Below are 14,106 nucleotides of genomic sequence, written 5' to 3'. Positions count from 1 at the left end.
TCTATGCTGGCTGGGGCTGAGGCTGTGTCCTGCCCAGGAGCCACCGTGAGCATGAGAGGCTTTGAGCTTCTCTAAGTCTCAAATATCCCATCATCCAAACAGGTACCAGGCCACAGACAATGGCTCACACCTGTAACCCTAGCCTCTGAGATCTGGAGGATCACGGTTCAAAGCCAGCCCAGGCAGAAAAGTTCCCTAAACTCCATTACCAAAATAACCAGCAAAAAAGCAGAGCTGGAGGCATGGCTCAAGTGGTAGAGCACAAGCATAACAAGCAAGCCCAGAGGGTCCCAGGACCTGACTTCAAATCCTACTACTAAACAAGCAAAAATAAAACCAAGTATTGGCAACCAATTCATGAGATTATTATATGATAATATTACTTCTTTGTATATTTGATTATTCTTCACACAAACATCTATAACTGCACATCTGCTATGTGTCAGGTACCCTGCTAAGGGCTAGAGTGCAAGATTCTGTTTTCAAGGAGCTTAGAGCCTAGCACCTAGGCTCTGGACTCTAAAGTAGCAAACAAGTGTATCCATAAGAAAAGAAGAAAGAAAGAAAGAAAGAAAGAAAGAAAGAAAGAAAGAAAGAAAGAAAGAAAGAAAGAAAGAAAGAAAGAAAGCCAAGAGCTGGTGGCGCACACCTATAATCCTAGCGACTCAGGAAGCTTAGATCTGAGGATTGCGGTTCAAAGCCAGCCTAGGCAGGAAAGTCCATGAAACTCTTATCTCCAATTACCCACCAGAAAACCAGAAGCAGAGTTGTGGCTCAAAATGGTAGAGCACTAGCCTTGAACAAAAAGAGCTCAGGGCAGCCCAGGCACTGAGTTCAAGCCCCCCCCCCACCAAAAAAAAAAAGGAAAAGAAAAAGAAACAAAACAAGATGATGTGTTAGACTCTAGATGGCAAGAGGGATCTTCTCAAAGGTGTGACAGAGCAGGGAAGACCTAAGAAATGGGCCTTACCAGGTAGAGAGACTAGCAGGTACAAAAGCTCTGAAGTAGGTCTGAGATTAGTATATTCAAAGGATAAGAACCCAGCCCACACACCTCAAGTACAGATATACCAGCAGTGTTTACAATTGCCAGAAGTGCCAAGAGCAAGAGCTGAGTTGGCTGAGGCCTCCATTTACTTCTAGAGCCCTCTCCTTCCCCTAGTCTACACAGGGACAGCTAAAGGAGGGACCAAGAGACCTGGCCTGCTTAACCAGAAAGCCCAGAGGGTTCATCTCCTAAGATGGTTGCTTCATGACCCTGGGGTCCCATCCATCCAAGCCTCCTCTTCCCCTCAACTCGCCCTCAACCTCCAAAGTTCCAGGCCAGCGAGAAGTGCAGAATCACAATAGCATGGCAGGGTAGCAATGCTGACTCTGTGGGTGCCGCCAGGCTTTCGGCCTGGTGCAGGGAGAGGCTGGAGGGTAGGGGGTGACCCCCAGGCAAGCAGGAGACAGGCATGTGCAGGCAGGAGACAGGGTTTGCATCCAGGTAACCTCAGCCACTTACTTGGGGTGTTCCACAGGTACCTCGAGCACCAGGTCAGGAGGGATTTCAAAGAACTCAGGGTCCCGGCCATCAGCCTGCAGGACCAGAGGCAGCACGTCGAAGCGGCCATAACGGGGCTTCCAGCCCAGATCAATGCACAGCTAGGAGCAAGACAGGCTGTGAGTCCACAGACCCTGACTGGGTGCCTGGCCCACTCTGGGCTCCCCACCCTCCGGGTCCGGGGGAGGCTGGGTGAATACCTGGGTGAACTCCAGGTTGGCAGGGTCCCCTCTGATGCCGCCATTGGGCAGGTGGTAGCCTGCGTACCGGATCAGCTGGGAATTCCACACGCGAAAGTCATGCTTCCCATCGCTCCGCTGGGGGAACACAGTGATGGCCGACCTTCCACAGGGCAGGGACCCGGACTCTGTTTACCATGTGGCCCTGGGGAAAGGGCAGCTTCCTGCCTCCCCTCCCCTCTTCCCCCTCTGCAGCCCTTAGAATGGAGCTGACCAGAAGCAATCTCTGCTCTCCCACAAGCTTCTTTACGATCAGCTAGGGGGTCTCCCCTCTAGGAGATGGGGTGAGGGCCCCCCATCCCTGGTGTTCACACTCCCTGTTTCCCTGCCAGCAAAGTTAGGAGGATGCTTGTCTAGCTCATCTAGGGCAGACCACAGGTTTACAGAAGGCTGGGGCCACCTGCTCAGGTTTTAGTGACCTCTGCATCCCACTCCCGGCCCTTGGGCCCCAAGCCTAGTCCACAGTCACCATTAGGTGGGCACTGTTTGCTGAACCTGAAAACCGGTGACTGATAGAGCTGTGGGGCCCCAGTGGGGATGGGGTGGGGAGGATGACACAGTGACAATGACAAGCAAGGGCTCTCCTGCCTCTAAGGAAAACAGATCCCTAACCCCAATCAATGAAGAGATCCCTTTTTTCCCCTGGGCTGGTTCTGGGACTTGAACTCAGGGCCTGGGCACTGTCCTTGAGCTTTTTGTACTCAAGTCTAGCGCTCTACCACTTGATCCACAGCTCCACTTCTGTGGGGTTTTTTTAGTAGTTAATTAGAGATAAGAGTCTCATGGACTTTCCTGCCCAGGCTAGCTTTGCACTGTGACCTTCAGATCTCAGCCTATTGATTGGCTATGATTATAAAGGTGAACCTCTGGTGGTGCCCGGCCTAAGTGCATATTTTGGCTAAGATTCTAGGAGCAGGCTGGGCCCATGGCATCCCTGGAAAAGGAACCCCTACCTGATGTTGCCGCTATTGCTGGCATAGCGTAGGTGTCTGCAGATGTGTTCGAACATCTCCTGGGCCGTGGTACAGCTCCGGGCATCGAAGACCTGCACACAGTCCACCCAGTCAGCCTATCAAGGACTGGGTCACAGAGGCCCCTGGGGCCAGTGGGAAGCCTGCATACCAACACCCGGCAAATACACATTCTTCCCTCTGCATCCACAGCACCAGGCTCAGCCCTTGCCCCCCCCCAACAGTGGTCTGCTGTCCTTAGGGAGCACAAGGAATCCCACTTGGAACACCCCCCCTCACCCACCCACCCCCCATTGCAAGCCCCAAGTCCCAGCAACCTCTGATTTGTTTTGTTGATGCTAGGGGCTTGAACTCAGGACATCGTGCTTGCTAGGCAAGTTGGGGCTTTACCACTTGAACCATATCACCAACCCTTTTTGCTTTTGTTATTTTTTTGCCACTCCTAGGGCTTGAACTCAGGGCCTGGGCACTGTCCCTGAGCTTCTTTGGCTCAAAGCTAGCTCTTACTACTTGAGCTACAGCACCATTTCCGGCTTTTTCTGTTTATGTGGTACTGAGGAATGGAACCCAGGGCTTCATGCATGCTAGGCAAGCACTCTGCCAGTAAGCCACATTCCCAGCCCCTGCTTTTATAGTGTTTTTTGTTGTTGTTTTTTTCCAGAGCTGAGGAACAAACTTGGGGCCTTGCGCTCACCAGGCAGGTACTCTTTGGCTGAGCTAAAACTACAGCCCCCAGCCCTGCTTTTGTTATTTTTCTAGATAGGGTCTTATTTTTACACCTAGGCCCAGCTTTCTACCACGATCCTCCCACCTTCACCAACTACCACCATGTCTGGCTTCTTTGTTGAAATCAGAGTCTCACTGTTTCTTCACTAACTGTTTGTTTGTTTTGCCCAAGTGGGCCTCAAACTTCTATGGTTCCCATCTTTTCCTCCTGTCTAGCCTGGATTCTAGTTTTATCATGAGCCATTGAACCCGGTCCCTTTCAATGCACTCAGCCTGGTTCCTTTGCCATGTGAGCAGGTTTCACACAGCCCAGGTTGGTTTCCTTGGTGTTTCCATCCACTTCTCTTTCCAAATGTTTTAGATATGTTCCAAGAACAAATGAATCTCCAACAAAATGATGGCCTAGAGGACCAGGATAAAGAACTACGATGTTCTCTAGGAGTCAAGAGTTCAAACACTGGCTGGACACTAGTGGCTCACGCCTGTAATCGTAGCTACTCAGGGGGGCTGAGATCTGAGGATCGCCTGTTCAAAGCCAGCCCACCAGGGCAGGAAAGGCTGTGACACTCTTATCTGCAAATAACTACCAGAAAACCAGAAGTGGTGCTATGGCTCAAAGTGGTAGAATGATAGCCTTGAACAAATGAGCTCAGGGACAGTATCCAGGCCCTGAGTTCAAGTCCTAGGACTGACCAAAAAAAGTTTCAACCCTGGAGGTCAGAGGCCTGTGTTGTGTTACCAAAGCCTCAGTAGTAACACAAACATGCTCGATGCTTGGCTTTATGGGAATGTTTGGTCTACTACAGTTATCACCAGAGAGAAAGGTCAGTTAGAGACCCTGACATAGGATCCTAGGCCTCCAGAGGGGGGAGCCCCTCGCCCTCCATCTCCATCTCCTCCTCACAATCTGCACAGCCCAGGGCACCATGTGTTCAGCTACTCAGGCTCACTCCATCTCCTGCTGGGGTTCACCGAGGCACACCTGCAGGTTGGACCACTGGATCCTGCCAATGCAGCGGGGGGCGTTGCGCCAGGCGAGCTTGGTGGCAAAGATGAGCTCATCTCCTGTCAGCTGGTAGGTTCCTGTTGTTTCGATCTCCTTCGCGACTGCCTCCACCCTGGCCAGATGTTCCTCTATTTTTGCTCTGCGGCACAGGAAGACATCAGGAAGAGCAACAATGAGAGACACACACCGGCGTGAATTCAATCCACAGAAGCAGGAACTGAAATCGGATAGCAGAAGGGTAAGCGGTCCCTCTGGGAGACTGTTCCCTTCCAGGGATGGCTTGAAGGCTTGGGCTTTGCTTACAAGAACCCCACACCTAATACACTGCTGTGACCTTCTGGAAGTTCACAGAGGATCGATGAGCCCACATTTTCCTTTTGCTATTTTTTTTTTTTTTTGCAGTCCTGGGGCTTGAACTCAGGGCCTGAGCACTGTCCTTGAGCTTTTTTTGCTCAAGGCTAGCACTCTGCCACTTGAGCCCCAGTGCCACTTCTGGCTTTTTCTGTGTATGTAGTACAGAGGAATTGAACCCAGGGCTTCATGCATTCTAGGCAAGCACTCTACCACTAGGCCAAACTTCCGGCCCCCACATTTTCCTTTTTGAACACTGGATCCTGAAAATGATGTAGCAGCTCCCAAGCTGAGTAGAAGCCTTGTCCCTTCTGCTTGCTTTTTCTTGAATTATTCATCTCAGCAAGGACGCTGTCCTTCTCAGACACTTGTAAGACTCAAGTCTTGCAGTGGCCTCCTAGGAGACTCTTCTCTCCAATGAACCACCAAAAGGCCGGAAGTAGAGCTGTGGCTCAAGTGGCAGAGTGCAAGGCTTGAGCAAGAAGCCAAGTAAGAGCTCAAGTCCCTGAGTTCAAACCCCAATACTGGCACAAAAACAAAACAAGCAAAAGAGGAAGATAGTTCTGTGCTTGTTGTATAATCAAGGGTCTCAGAGCCCTAGGGTTTAAGTACCAGGCTCAGAAAAACAACCGCAATGGCAAAAAGAAAAATCAGGACTTGGATCCAGGTCACACTTCAGCCAAACCCAGGCTCTTCACTTGCCTGGGGGGAACTTCAACCTTCCACCCTAGGGGACCAGAAGCCCTGAGGAGCTCCTTATGAGCCTCCTTAGTCCTGGATACCTTTGGGTGTCATGACTGGGCCTTCAGGGTCAGCCCAGGGAATCGCTGTGCTCAGGGATTCAAGCAGGCTTCAAAATTAACCCAAAGAGAGGGGGCTCAGTCAGAAAAGGCTTGAGCATGCGTGTATGCGTGCACATACACCGCCCCCCCCCCAACCTTGAAATTCCCAATCAGCACTGCCAAAGGTTTTAGAGATGGCAACAACAAAACTATTTAAAGAATGCACTGATTAAGGACAGTGGAGGACTAAGAACCAAATACCAGAGGTCTCCCTTGATTTCTGACACCAGCACAAAGACAAAACACTGGGTGATCTGTATTCTCAAGGACATCCTGCCTTGGGGAACTGCTAGGTAAGGTCAGGGCCGCTGTCACCAAAGCTTCTAGAAACTTCCCCCATGCCACACGGCACCAACAGATCAGTAGAGACCACTCTAACACTGAAGCCTCCATATACAGGACTGAAAACACATTGGTGAACACGTAAGGAAGATTAATTTTTTGTGGTGTTTGTAGCAGTATTAAGGTTTGAACTCAAGGCCATGTGTTCTGGCTTAGCTTTTACCACTCAAGGGTGGTCCTCTACCACTTGAGCCACAGCTTCACTTCGGGATTTTTGCTGGTAAATTAGAGATAAAGCTCTCATAGACTTTCCTGCCTGCACTGGCTTCAAACCTTGATTCTCAGACCTCAGCCTCCTGAGTAGCTGGGATTACAGGTGTGAGTTATCAGCACCTAGCTAGGAAGATTACTTGTTTATCTTTTAGAGTTTGCTAGTTTATTATATTTTAAGGCACTCAAAAATGCCTGGTCTCTGTTAGCTCTCAAGAAAAAGAGCAAGCTTCACAATATACTCTTTCTTTTCTCTCTTTCTTTTTTACTTTTTCTTTCATGTGTATGTGTGTGTGCTGGTTCTGGGGCTTGAACTCAGGGCCCAGTCACTACCCCTGAGCTTCTTTTGCTCATGGCTAGCACTCTACCACTAGAGTCACAGCTCTACTTCTGGCTTTTTTTTTTTTTTTTTGTAGTGTATTGGAGATAAGAGTCTCATGGAAGTGGCATTGTGACTCAAACTGATAGAGCACTATCCTTGAACAAAAAAGCTCAGGGATGGTGCACAAGCCCTGAGTTCAAGCCCCACAAACCAACAAAAGAAAAAAAAAGTCAGGATCTTTCCTGCTCAGGCTGGCTTAGAACCATGATCCTCAGATCTCAGCCTCCTGAGTAGCTAGGATTACAGGTGTGAGCCACCAGCACCTGGCTTTTCTTCCTTTTTTGGGGGGGGGGGTCTAAGACCAGCACTTGAACTCAGTACCTGTGGCTTTCACCCATTGCCTAGCGCTCTACCAAGTGAGGCATGCCTCCAACCCCAACATACTGTAAGTCTTCATACAAAGATGGCCCAACCCACTCTGCTGGCCCTCATTGTAGAGGTGGGCTGCCCCTCATCAGACACCCTCCTAGGTCCTCTAAGATGGGGGGGGGCATTGTGTGTGCTAGTGGCTAAATGGGCCTTCCCTCTGGGAGAACAGCCGCCGAGTGTACTCCCTGGGCTTCCTATCTCATGTGATTGTCTTCTAATGCCAGCCAGACCCGCCAGATCCCAGACAGCCAGGAGCCCCCAGGACCAAGGAGCAATAGGTTGGGCGCTGCCACTACAGCAAGGGCTGTACTGGTGTCACCCCCCCCCCCCCCCGGGCTCAACTCCCAGCCCCAGCCCTGGGACTTCGGAATGTGTGCCTTCCAGCAAGTTCCCTGTCCTCCATGGAGACTATTTTCCTTATCTGAAGGGTAAGGATGACATGACAGCACCCTTCCCACCAGAGAGACCAGGGCTGTCACAAGCACAAAGCAGGCAGAGCCTTGACAGGTCTGTACCCAATGGTGCATTACAACTGGTAGGGGTGCTGGGTGCTGGATGGCTCATGCCTGTAATCCTAGCCACTCAGGAGGCTAAGATCTGAGGATCCTAGTTCAAAGCCAGCCTGGGTAGGAAAGGCCATGAAATTCTTATCTCCAATTAACTACCTAAACACTGGAAGTGGCACTGTGGCTCAAAGTGGGAGAGCACTAACTTTGAGCAAAAGAGCTCTGCGACAGCACCCATACCTGAGTTCAAGACTCATGACCAGAAAAGAAAAGAATGGCTAGGGATGTGGCTTGTGTTTGTTTTCTGGTTTTACTGGGGTCTGAGCTTGTAGCCTTGTGCTTGCTAGGCAGGAGCTCTACCCTTGGAGCCCAGCTTGGGAGGGAAGGGAGCAGAAGAGCTCGATGCCCCCCCACCCCCCCAACCCCAGAGACTGTGCCACCCTTGGCCCAGGGGGTTGAGGCACTAGTGTTGTGCAAGCCCCCAGGAGATTATCTGTGCCTGAAAGATGGGGGCCTCCTGGGGAAGACTCCAGGATCCGCCCAGCTTCAGAGGTTAAGAGGATGGGATGTCCCCAGCAGCCACTCTTTGTCCCTCTGTGGCTCATGCCACACAGCAAGGCACCCTTTGAAGCCACCCACCCCTCCCACACACTAGCTCCAGCTTAAGAGCTGCAAATCCACTGCCTCAGACCTTCTTTCTCACAGTCTCTCCCCGCGTTTGGATAACATAGTGTTCTAAAAAGATAACCACCAGGCACGGTGGTACACACCTCTAATCCCAGCACTTGGGAGGCTGAGGCAGGAGGATCATGAACTTGAGGCCAGGCTAGGCTTCTCAAAAAAAAAAAAAAAAAGAGGAAATATATAATAACAGCTACCATCTAAATTAACAGGCCAAGCATCATTCTTAGCTCTTTTGACACGTGAACTCATTTAACTCTTATAAAAATTCCTACAAGACAGGTTTACTAACCATCATTATTTTCAGGCAGGAAAATTGAGACACAGAGAGACTAACTCGCCTAGGGGTCACTCAGATGGTAACAGAACCTAGCAAGGATTTGAACCTGGGTAGGCTGGTGGCTAAACCCCAGCTCAACCACAATGCTATACAACCTCCCTCTAGGTGTTTGAAAACTGCGCTTGTTGAATAACACTGGCCAGCAGCAATGAACAACCTCTGTCATCTGGTGCCTGACACCAGGTTGGTACCTACTTGGTGCTTCATGTGTTCATCAAATGAATAACTGATCAGGGCTAAAGAAGCAAAGGACTCCTGACATGGCTTCCACAGAAGCCACCGGGAAGGAAGAAAATGAAGCGAACCCCAGGAATGAGGCGCCCTACCCCATTCAAGGCTAAGGAGCACAAGCCTGCCCTCTCCCAGTCAAGCGACTGGGGTTCTAGCTGGTATTGGGGGACCTCAGGTGTGCTTCGAGATGCACCAGCTGGTCTCAAAGGTCCTTTCAAACACCTTATAATGAAACAGTCTGTTTCAATTCACAACTGAGGGTCTCCTGGGTTGGGCACTGGTTCTGAATTTACACAATCCTCACACCTATGTTAGGAGCCAAGTTCCATCATCCCCATTCTATAGAGAGGAAAGTTGAGGCTCTGAGAGGGTAAGTGGATTTCCCAAGGAATCAGCTGTGGCTAATGTGGAGCTAGGATTCAAACCTAATTACACTTCACCCAGTCTTTGTTTTGTTTTGTTTTGTTTTGCAGGTCCTGGGGGTTGAACTCAGGGTCTAGGTGCTGTCTCTGCGCTTCTTTTGGTCAAGGTTAGTCTTCTACCACTTGAGCTACAATTCTACTTCCTGCTATTTGGTAGTTTATTGACCGTAAGAGTCTCACAGACTTTCCTGCCCGGGCTGGCTTTGAACTGTAATCCTCAGATCTCAGCTCCCTGAACAGCTTGGATGACAGCATGAGCCACTGGCGTTCAGCTTCTGCCCACATTGTTTTAAGCACTATAGCAATGTCCAAAACCTCATCTCTCAATGACAAGAGCTTACTTACTCTCTTGGTCCCCGGGGGCAGTGGTGAGACTGTAGGAAGGCAGGGGGTGGGAGGTGAGGGCAGAGAATGTCTGCTAAAGACAGAAGCGCCCGGCAGGAGAAAGGAGTGAAGAAGCCAGCCTTACTCTTTGAAGGATTCATAGTATTGATTGACAAATTCGATAGCTTGAGGTAGCAGTTCATCTGGAGAGGTAGGCGTGTCCCTGGGTCCTCTAGTCAAACTTTTGGGGTTCATTATGGACCCCAGGCAAGATTTGGATCTGCAAGTGAAATCCTGGAAAGAGAGAGGCAAGTGGTGAGGGTGGGGTATTGGACCTCTTGGCTGTTCTCCACCAGACTGGCTCCCCTGGCTGCCTCCCTCCTCTCTGGCAGCTCCAGCTCCCCGAACCTCCTCCACTTTGGGACACCTCCTCCTCGGAGCCCCCTGGGCCTTCTGCCTGCTCAGATCTTCTTTCTTGACTAAGCCTCAGTGGATGTGAGTTGGGATTGTCCTGTCTTGGCCTCTGTCTTCCTCTTCAGCTAGCCTCAGCCCCAAATCAATGAGCTCTTGAGAATACCTCATTTTTTTCATTTCGTTTCTTTTTTTTTCTTATTTAAAGTGGTGCACATGAGTCCTGTGGGAACCAGACTCTGATGTCAGACAAAACAAACTGAGAGGGGAGGCCACCAGCCACAAAGTCATAGGATAACATAGAGGGGGAAAAAACACCCAAAGTTTATCCATTGTGGTTTCTAAGGAGTAGAGGAAATCAATCTGCCTTCATGGTCTGAAATTTTCCATTCTTTCCACTTCATAGACATAGCATGTGTCTTAAGCTCAGAATAAAGAATTTAAAAGGCCAGAAGGACCCTTAGAGGACTTTTACTCCAGCCACTCACTGTGGGCTTAGAATTTCCCTCTTAAATAGCTCTTGAATCTTTCCAGAGAGAGGGAGCTCACTACCAACTCCTTTAGTTCTGTTCACCTTTGGGCAATTCTGTTAGAAAACTATCTTTGAAGGTCGGGTGCCGTGGATCATGCCTGTAGTCTTAGCTACTGAGGAGGTAGAGATTGGAAAGATTATGGTTGAGACCCCTATCTCAGTCACTAAGCCAGTGGCATGCACCAGTCATACCAGCTATTTTTTTTTTTTTTTTTTTTGGCCAGTCCTGGGGCTTGGACTCAGGGCCTGAGCACTGTCCCTGGCTTCTTTTTGCTCAAGGCTAGCACTCTGCCACTTGAGCCACAGCGCCACTTCTGGCCATTTTCTGTATATGTGGTGCTGGGGAATTGAACCCAGGGCCTCATGTATAGGAGGCAAGCACTCTTGCCACTAGGCCATATCCCCAGCCCCCATACCAGCTATTTTGTAAGAGGCATAAATAGGAAGATTGGGGCATGGCTAGACAAAACATGAGATCCTATTTGAAAAATAACTGAGCCACACTGAGACACAGCTCAGGAAGTAGAGCACAGCAAGTGCAAAGCCCTGAGTTCAAGCCTCAGTACAATCAAGAATGGAAGAAAAGGGCTGGGAATATGGCCTAGTAGCAAGAGTGCTTGACTCATATACATGAAGCCCTGGGTTCGATTCCCCAGCACCACATATATAGAAAACGGCCAGAAGTGGCGCTGTGGCTCAAGTGGCAGAGTGCTAGCCTTGCGCAAAAAGAAGCCAGGGACAGTGCTCAGGCCCTGAGTCCAAGGCCCAGGACTGGCAAAAAAAAAAAAAAAAAAAATGGAAGAAAGATATTTTGCTGACATTTATATAAGAAAAATAGTGTTTGTGTGTTTGTGTGTTTGTGTGTGTGTGTGTGTGTGTTGGCACACAGGGAGGGCCTCACACTGTCCCTTCACTTTTTCCATTCAAGGCTGTTGCTCTACCACTTGAGCCACAGCTCCACTTCTGGCTTTTTTGGTAGTTAATTGGAGGTAAGAGTCTCTAGACATCTCTGCTCAAACTGGCTCCAATCTATAATCGCCAGATCTCAGCTTCCTGAGGTAGCCAAGATTAGGCGCGTGAGCCCCTGGTACCTGGCCCAATGTGGTTTTTAATGGTTGATTTGAAACAGGGAGCTGGCACCTTTTGCTTCCTATGGTACTGTGTGAGAAGTCTCTGTTCCCAGCACCCTTTCCATGCAGATGAGTGCCAGCTGTCCGGGGAACCTGTGTTGGACCCACAAAGCTGCCATGGCTCCACTGGCTTGAGACATTGGGGTTCTGGGGAGGCCCGGCTTTCTTTCTCACCGACTTGGCCTTGTGGTGAAGTGTGTCCTGGAAAGTCGCTCCACTGCTCCAGTTCGTGATCTTTATATAGGGTGGGCAGGTTGATGGACTCACACATGACTTGTCCTGGGGTTCTGGAAGCTTCTAAGAGAAGAAAACCAAACAAAATTTTCCCAAATGCTTGCAACCCCAGAAGCCTACAGGTCTCCCCCCAGGCCTCTGAACCCACAGGCAGTAGGGGCCTGTCCCCCCCTCCCCGCCCCCAACCTCCTCCAACAATAACTAGACCACCTGGGCCTGTGCTAGCTGAGAATTCCCGCTGCCAGGCCGCTGGCCAGCCTTCTCTCCTCCCCCAGGCCCTGCCAAGGCTTGCTCAGAGGAATCACCACACAGGCACTCAGGGTAGAGGGCACCAACGCAGCCAGAACAGCCAAGGCCAGAAGCCAGGCCAGGGAGGAAAGTACCCCTGCCTCCCTCTCCCATCCGAGAGTATGCCGACCTTCTTCTCTCCCTCCATCCAGGCCTTGGCCATCTCTTTGGAATTCATGGAGTAGAAAATACTCTGAGAAGATGGGACCCATGGCCAGCTGCTGGAGGCTGGGACTGGAGGCTCAGATACTGAGTCTGAGATCATTTGAGGATGTCCCACACCTAGCTCCATGAATGTTCCCAAATTGCTTCTTGTCCATGCCGCCAGTCAACCAAGCACATCCAGGAGTCAGAGCATGTTGAAAGCCCCCACTCCCAACCACTCCCCAACCAGCCTCCCCCACTTCCTCCTTTCCTCCCTGCTCTGACTTCCGGTGCCCTTCCTGCCGCCTGGCCTCCAATGGGTCACTCAGCCTGTACTTGCCCCAGGCAAAGGAAAGGGGCTTTCCACACCCATGCAACCCACTGACCAGCTTTGGCTCAAGCAACTGAAGGGATCCATTCTGGTGCTTGTCATCCGGTGTCTCAGGACTGTGAACGGAAACAGCTATGATGAGATTCTATTTGATGACACATTAGGATAAGGGCCAGAGGATGCAATGAAAGTGCTCTTGGCCTCTGGGTGGGAGATGGGGTGGGGGAAGAGCATCAGACCAAATCTCCTACCACCATCCTCTCTCTTCCCGATGCTAAGCCAACAGGATAAGAGAGGGCTGTGAACACTATTGTCCAAACAGTGACACACAGAAGCTCTAGGAAGACATTCCTCTTCAAAAAAGTCAAGAGCTTAGTGTGGCACAGGTACAGGTGAGCTGAAAAAATGGCTCCGCTGACTCCATCTTCCTGAGGTCAGCAGAGTACACTACCGAGTACTGGCTTGTTTTTGTTTTTAGTGATTTCCTCGGTTTTATTTAAAATGCTTTCTTTGAGCCAAGCACCATGGCTCAGGACTGTAACCCTAGCTATTTGGGAGGCTGATCTAGGGAGGGTCGTGCTAAGAGGCCAGCCACAGCAAGAAAAGTTTCCAGATCTTTCCTCAACACATAGATGGGAACAGTCACACTTGCCTGTCATCTCAAGATTACGTGAGCAGCTGAGACTGGAGGATCCAGGATCCAGGCCAGCCCACAAGACTCCATCTGCATAGAGGGAAACTGGAGGCGGAGGGGTGCCCTATGACCTCAGCAACTGGAAGCCTAAAAGTGGGTGGGCTAAGCCTCAGGCTTGCATCCAGACGCTATCTCAAAAATAACCAGTGAGAAACTGGATTGGGCCAGAGCTCCGGTGGTCAGAGCAACTGCCTAGCAAGCATGGGATCCTGAATATTTTTTTGAATCACAAGTTGTTTTTAATTTAAAAATGTAGCATGTTTCACCTCGGCTTATTTATTTTCAATTTTAATTTGGAAAAGATAGAATGATCAAAAGTTGAGGAGAAGTATAATAAACTTCTGTAGACGTTCATCAGCCTCACCACAATTCACCAATTGTCTACCAACATCCCATTTTGCTTCAATGATACTGTCCCTGACTCCACTTTGATAGCAAATTGAAGGTACCAGGCCATCTTTATGAGATCAATATCCCAGTACATCATTTAGAAAGAAATACTTAAAAGTACTTCCAAAAGAGTGTGTGTGTGTGTGTGTGTGTGTGTGTGTGTGCGCGCGCGCATGTGCGCGTACCAGTACTGAGACTAGAACTCAGAGCCTTGGGCTCTCACTTTGCTTTTTCACTCAAGGCTGGCACTTTATCACCTGATCCATGCCTCCACTTCTAGCTTTTTTCTGGTTAACTGGAGATAAGAATTTCACATTTTGCCTTTATAAGCCCTGTGAAATCTCAGCTCGGGGCTTCCTCCTAAACTCCGCTGTGTCAGTGGGTAGGATGAGGCCCGAGCCACGGCCTGCCTGAATAAAGCCTTGCTTTTGCATTTCAGAAAAAAAAAAGAATTTCACAGATTT

The 14,106-nt window shown here is 49.9% G+C and overlaps 1 protein-coding gene across 1 annotated transcript in view; it reads right to left on the bottom strand.

Annotated features, from left to right (window-relative positions):
* Nos2 (nitric oxide synthase 2) overlaps positions 1–14,106 on the bottom strand; it is a 35,381-nt gene that overhangs the window by 19,217 nt on the left and 2,058 nt on the right. Inside the window, exons 2-8 of the mRNA XM_048365425.1 lie at positions 12,614–12,674; positions 11,736–11,855; positions 9,634–9,782; positions 4,465–4,627; positions 2,739–2,830; positions 1,747–1,888; positions 1,508–1,647 (exon numbers count right to left, since the gene is read on the bottom strand). Of these exons, the coding sequence (XP_048221382.1) occupies positions 1,508–1,647; positions 1,747–1,888; positions 2,739–2,830; positions 4,465–4,627; positions 9,634–9,743 (647 nt within the window). The 5' untranslated portion in view covers positions 9,744–9,782; positions 11,736–11,855; positions 12,614–12,674. The remainder of the gene's footprint in view (positions 1–1,507; positions 1,648–1,746; positions 1,889–2,738; positions 2,831–4,464; positions 4,628–9,633; positions 9,783–11,735; positions 11,856–12,613; positions 12,675–14,106) is intronic.

The sequence above is a fragment of the Perognathus longimembris genome, chromosome 17 (assembly GCF_023159225.1).
Source record: "Perognathus longimembris pacificus isolate PPM17 chromosome 17, ASM2315922v1, whole genome shotgun sequence".
In the NCBI taxonomy this organism is placed as follows: domain Eukaryota; kingdom Metazoa; phylum Chordata; class Mammalia; order Rodentia; family Heteromyidae; genus Perognathus; species Perognathus longimembris.
Note: the sequence above shows the minus strand (reverse complement) of the source record. Positions and strands in the feature narration are given on the sequence as shown.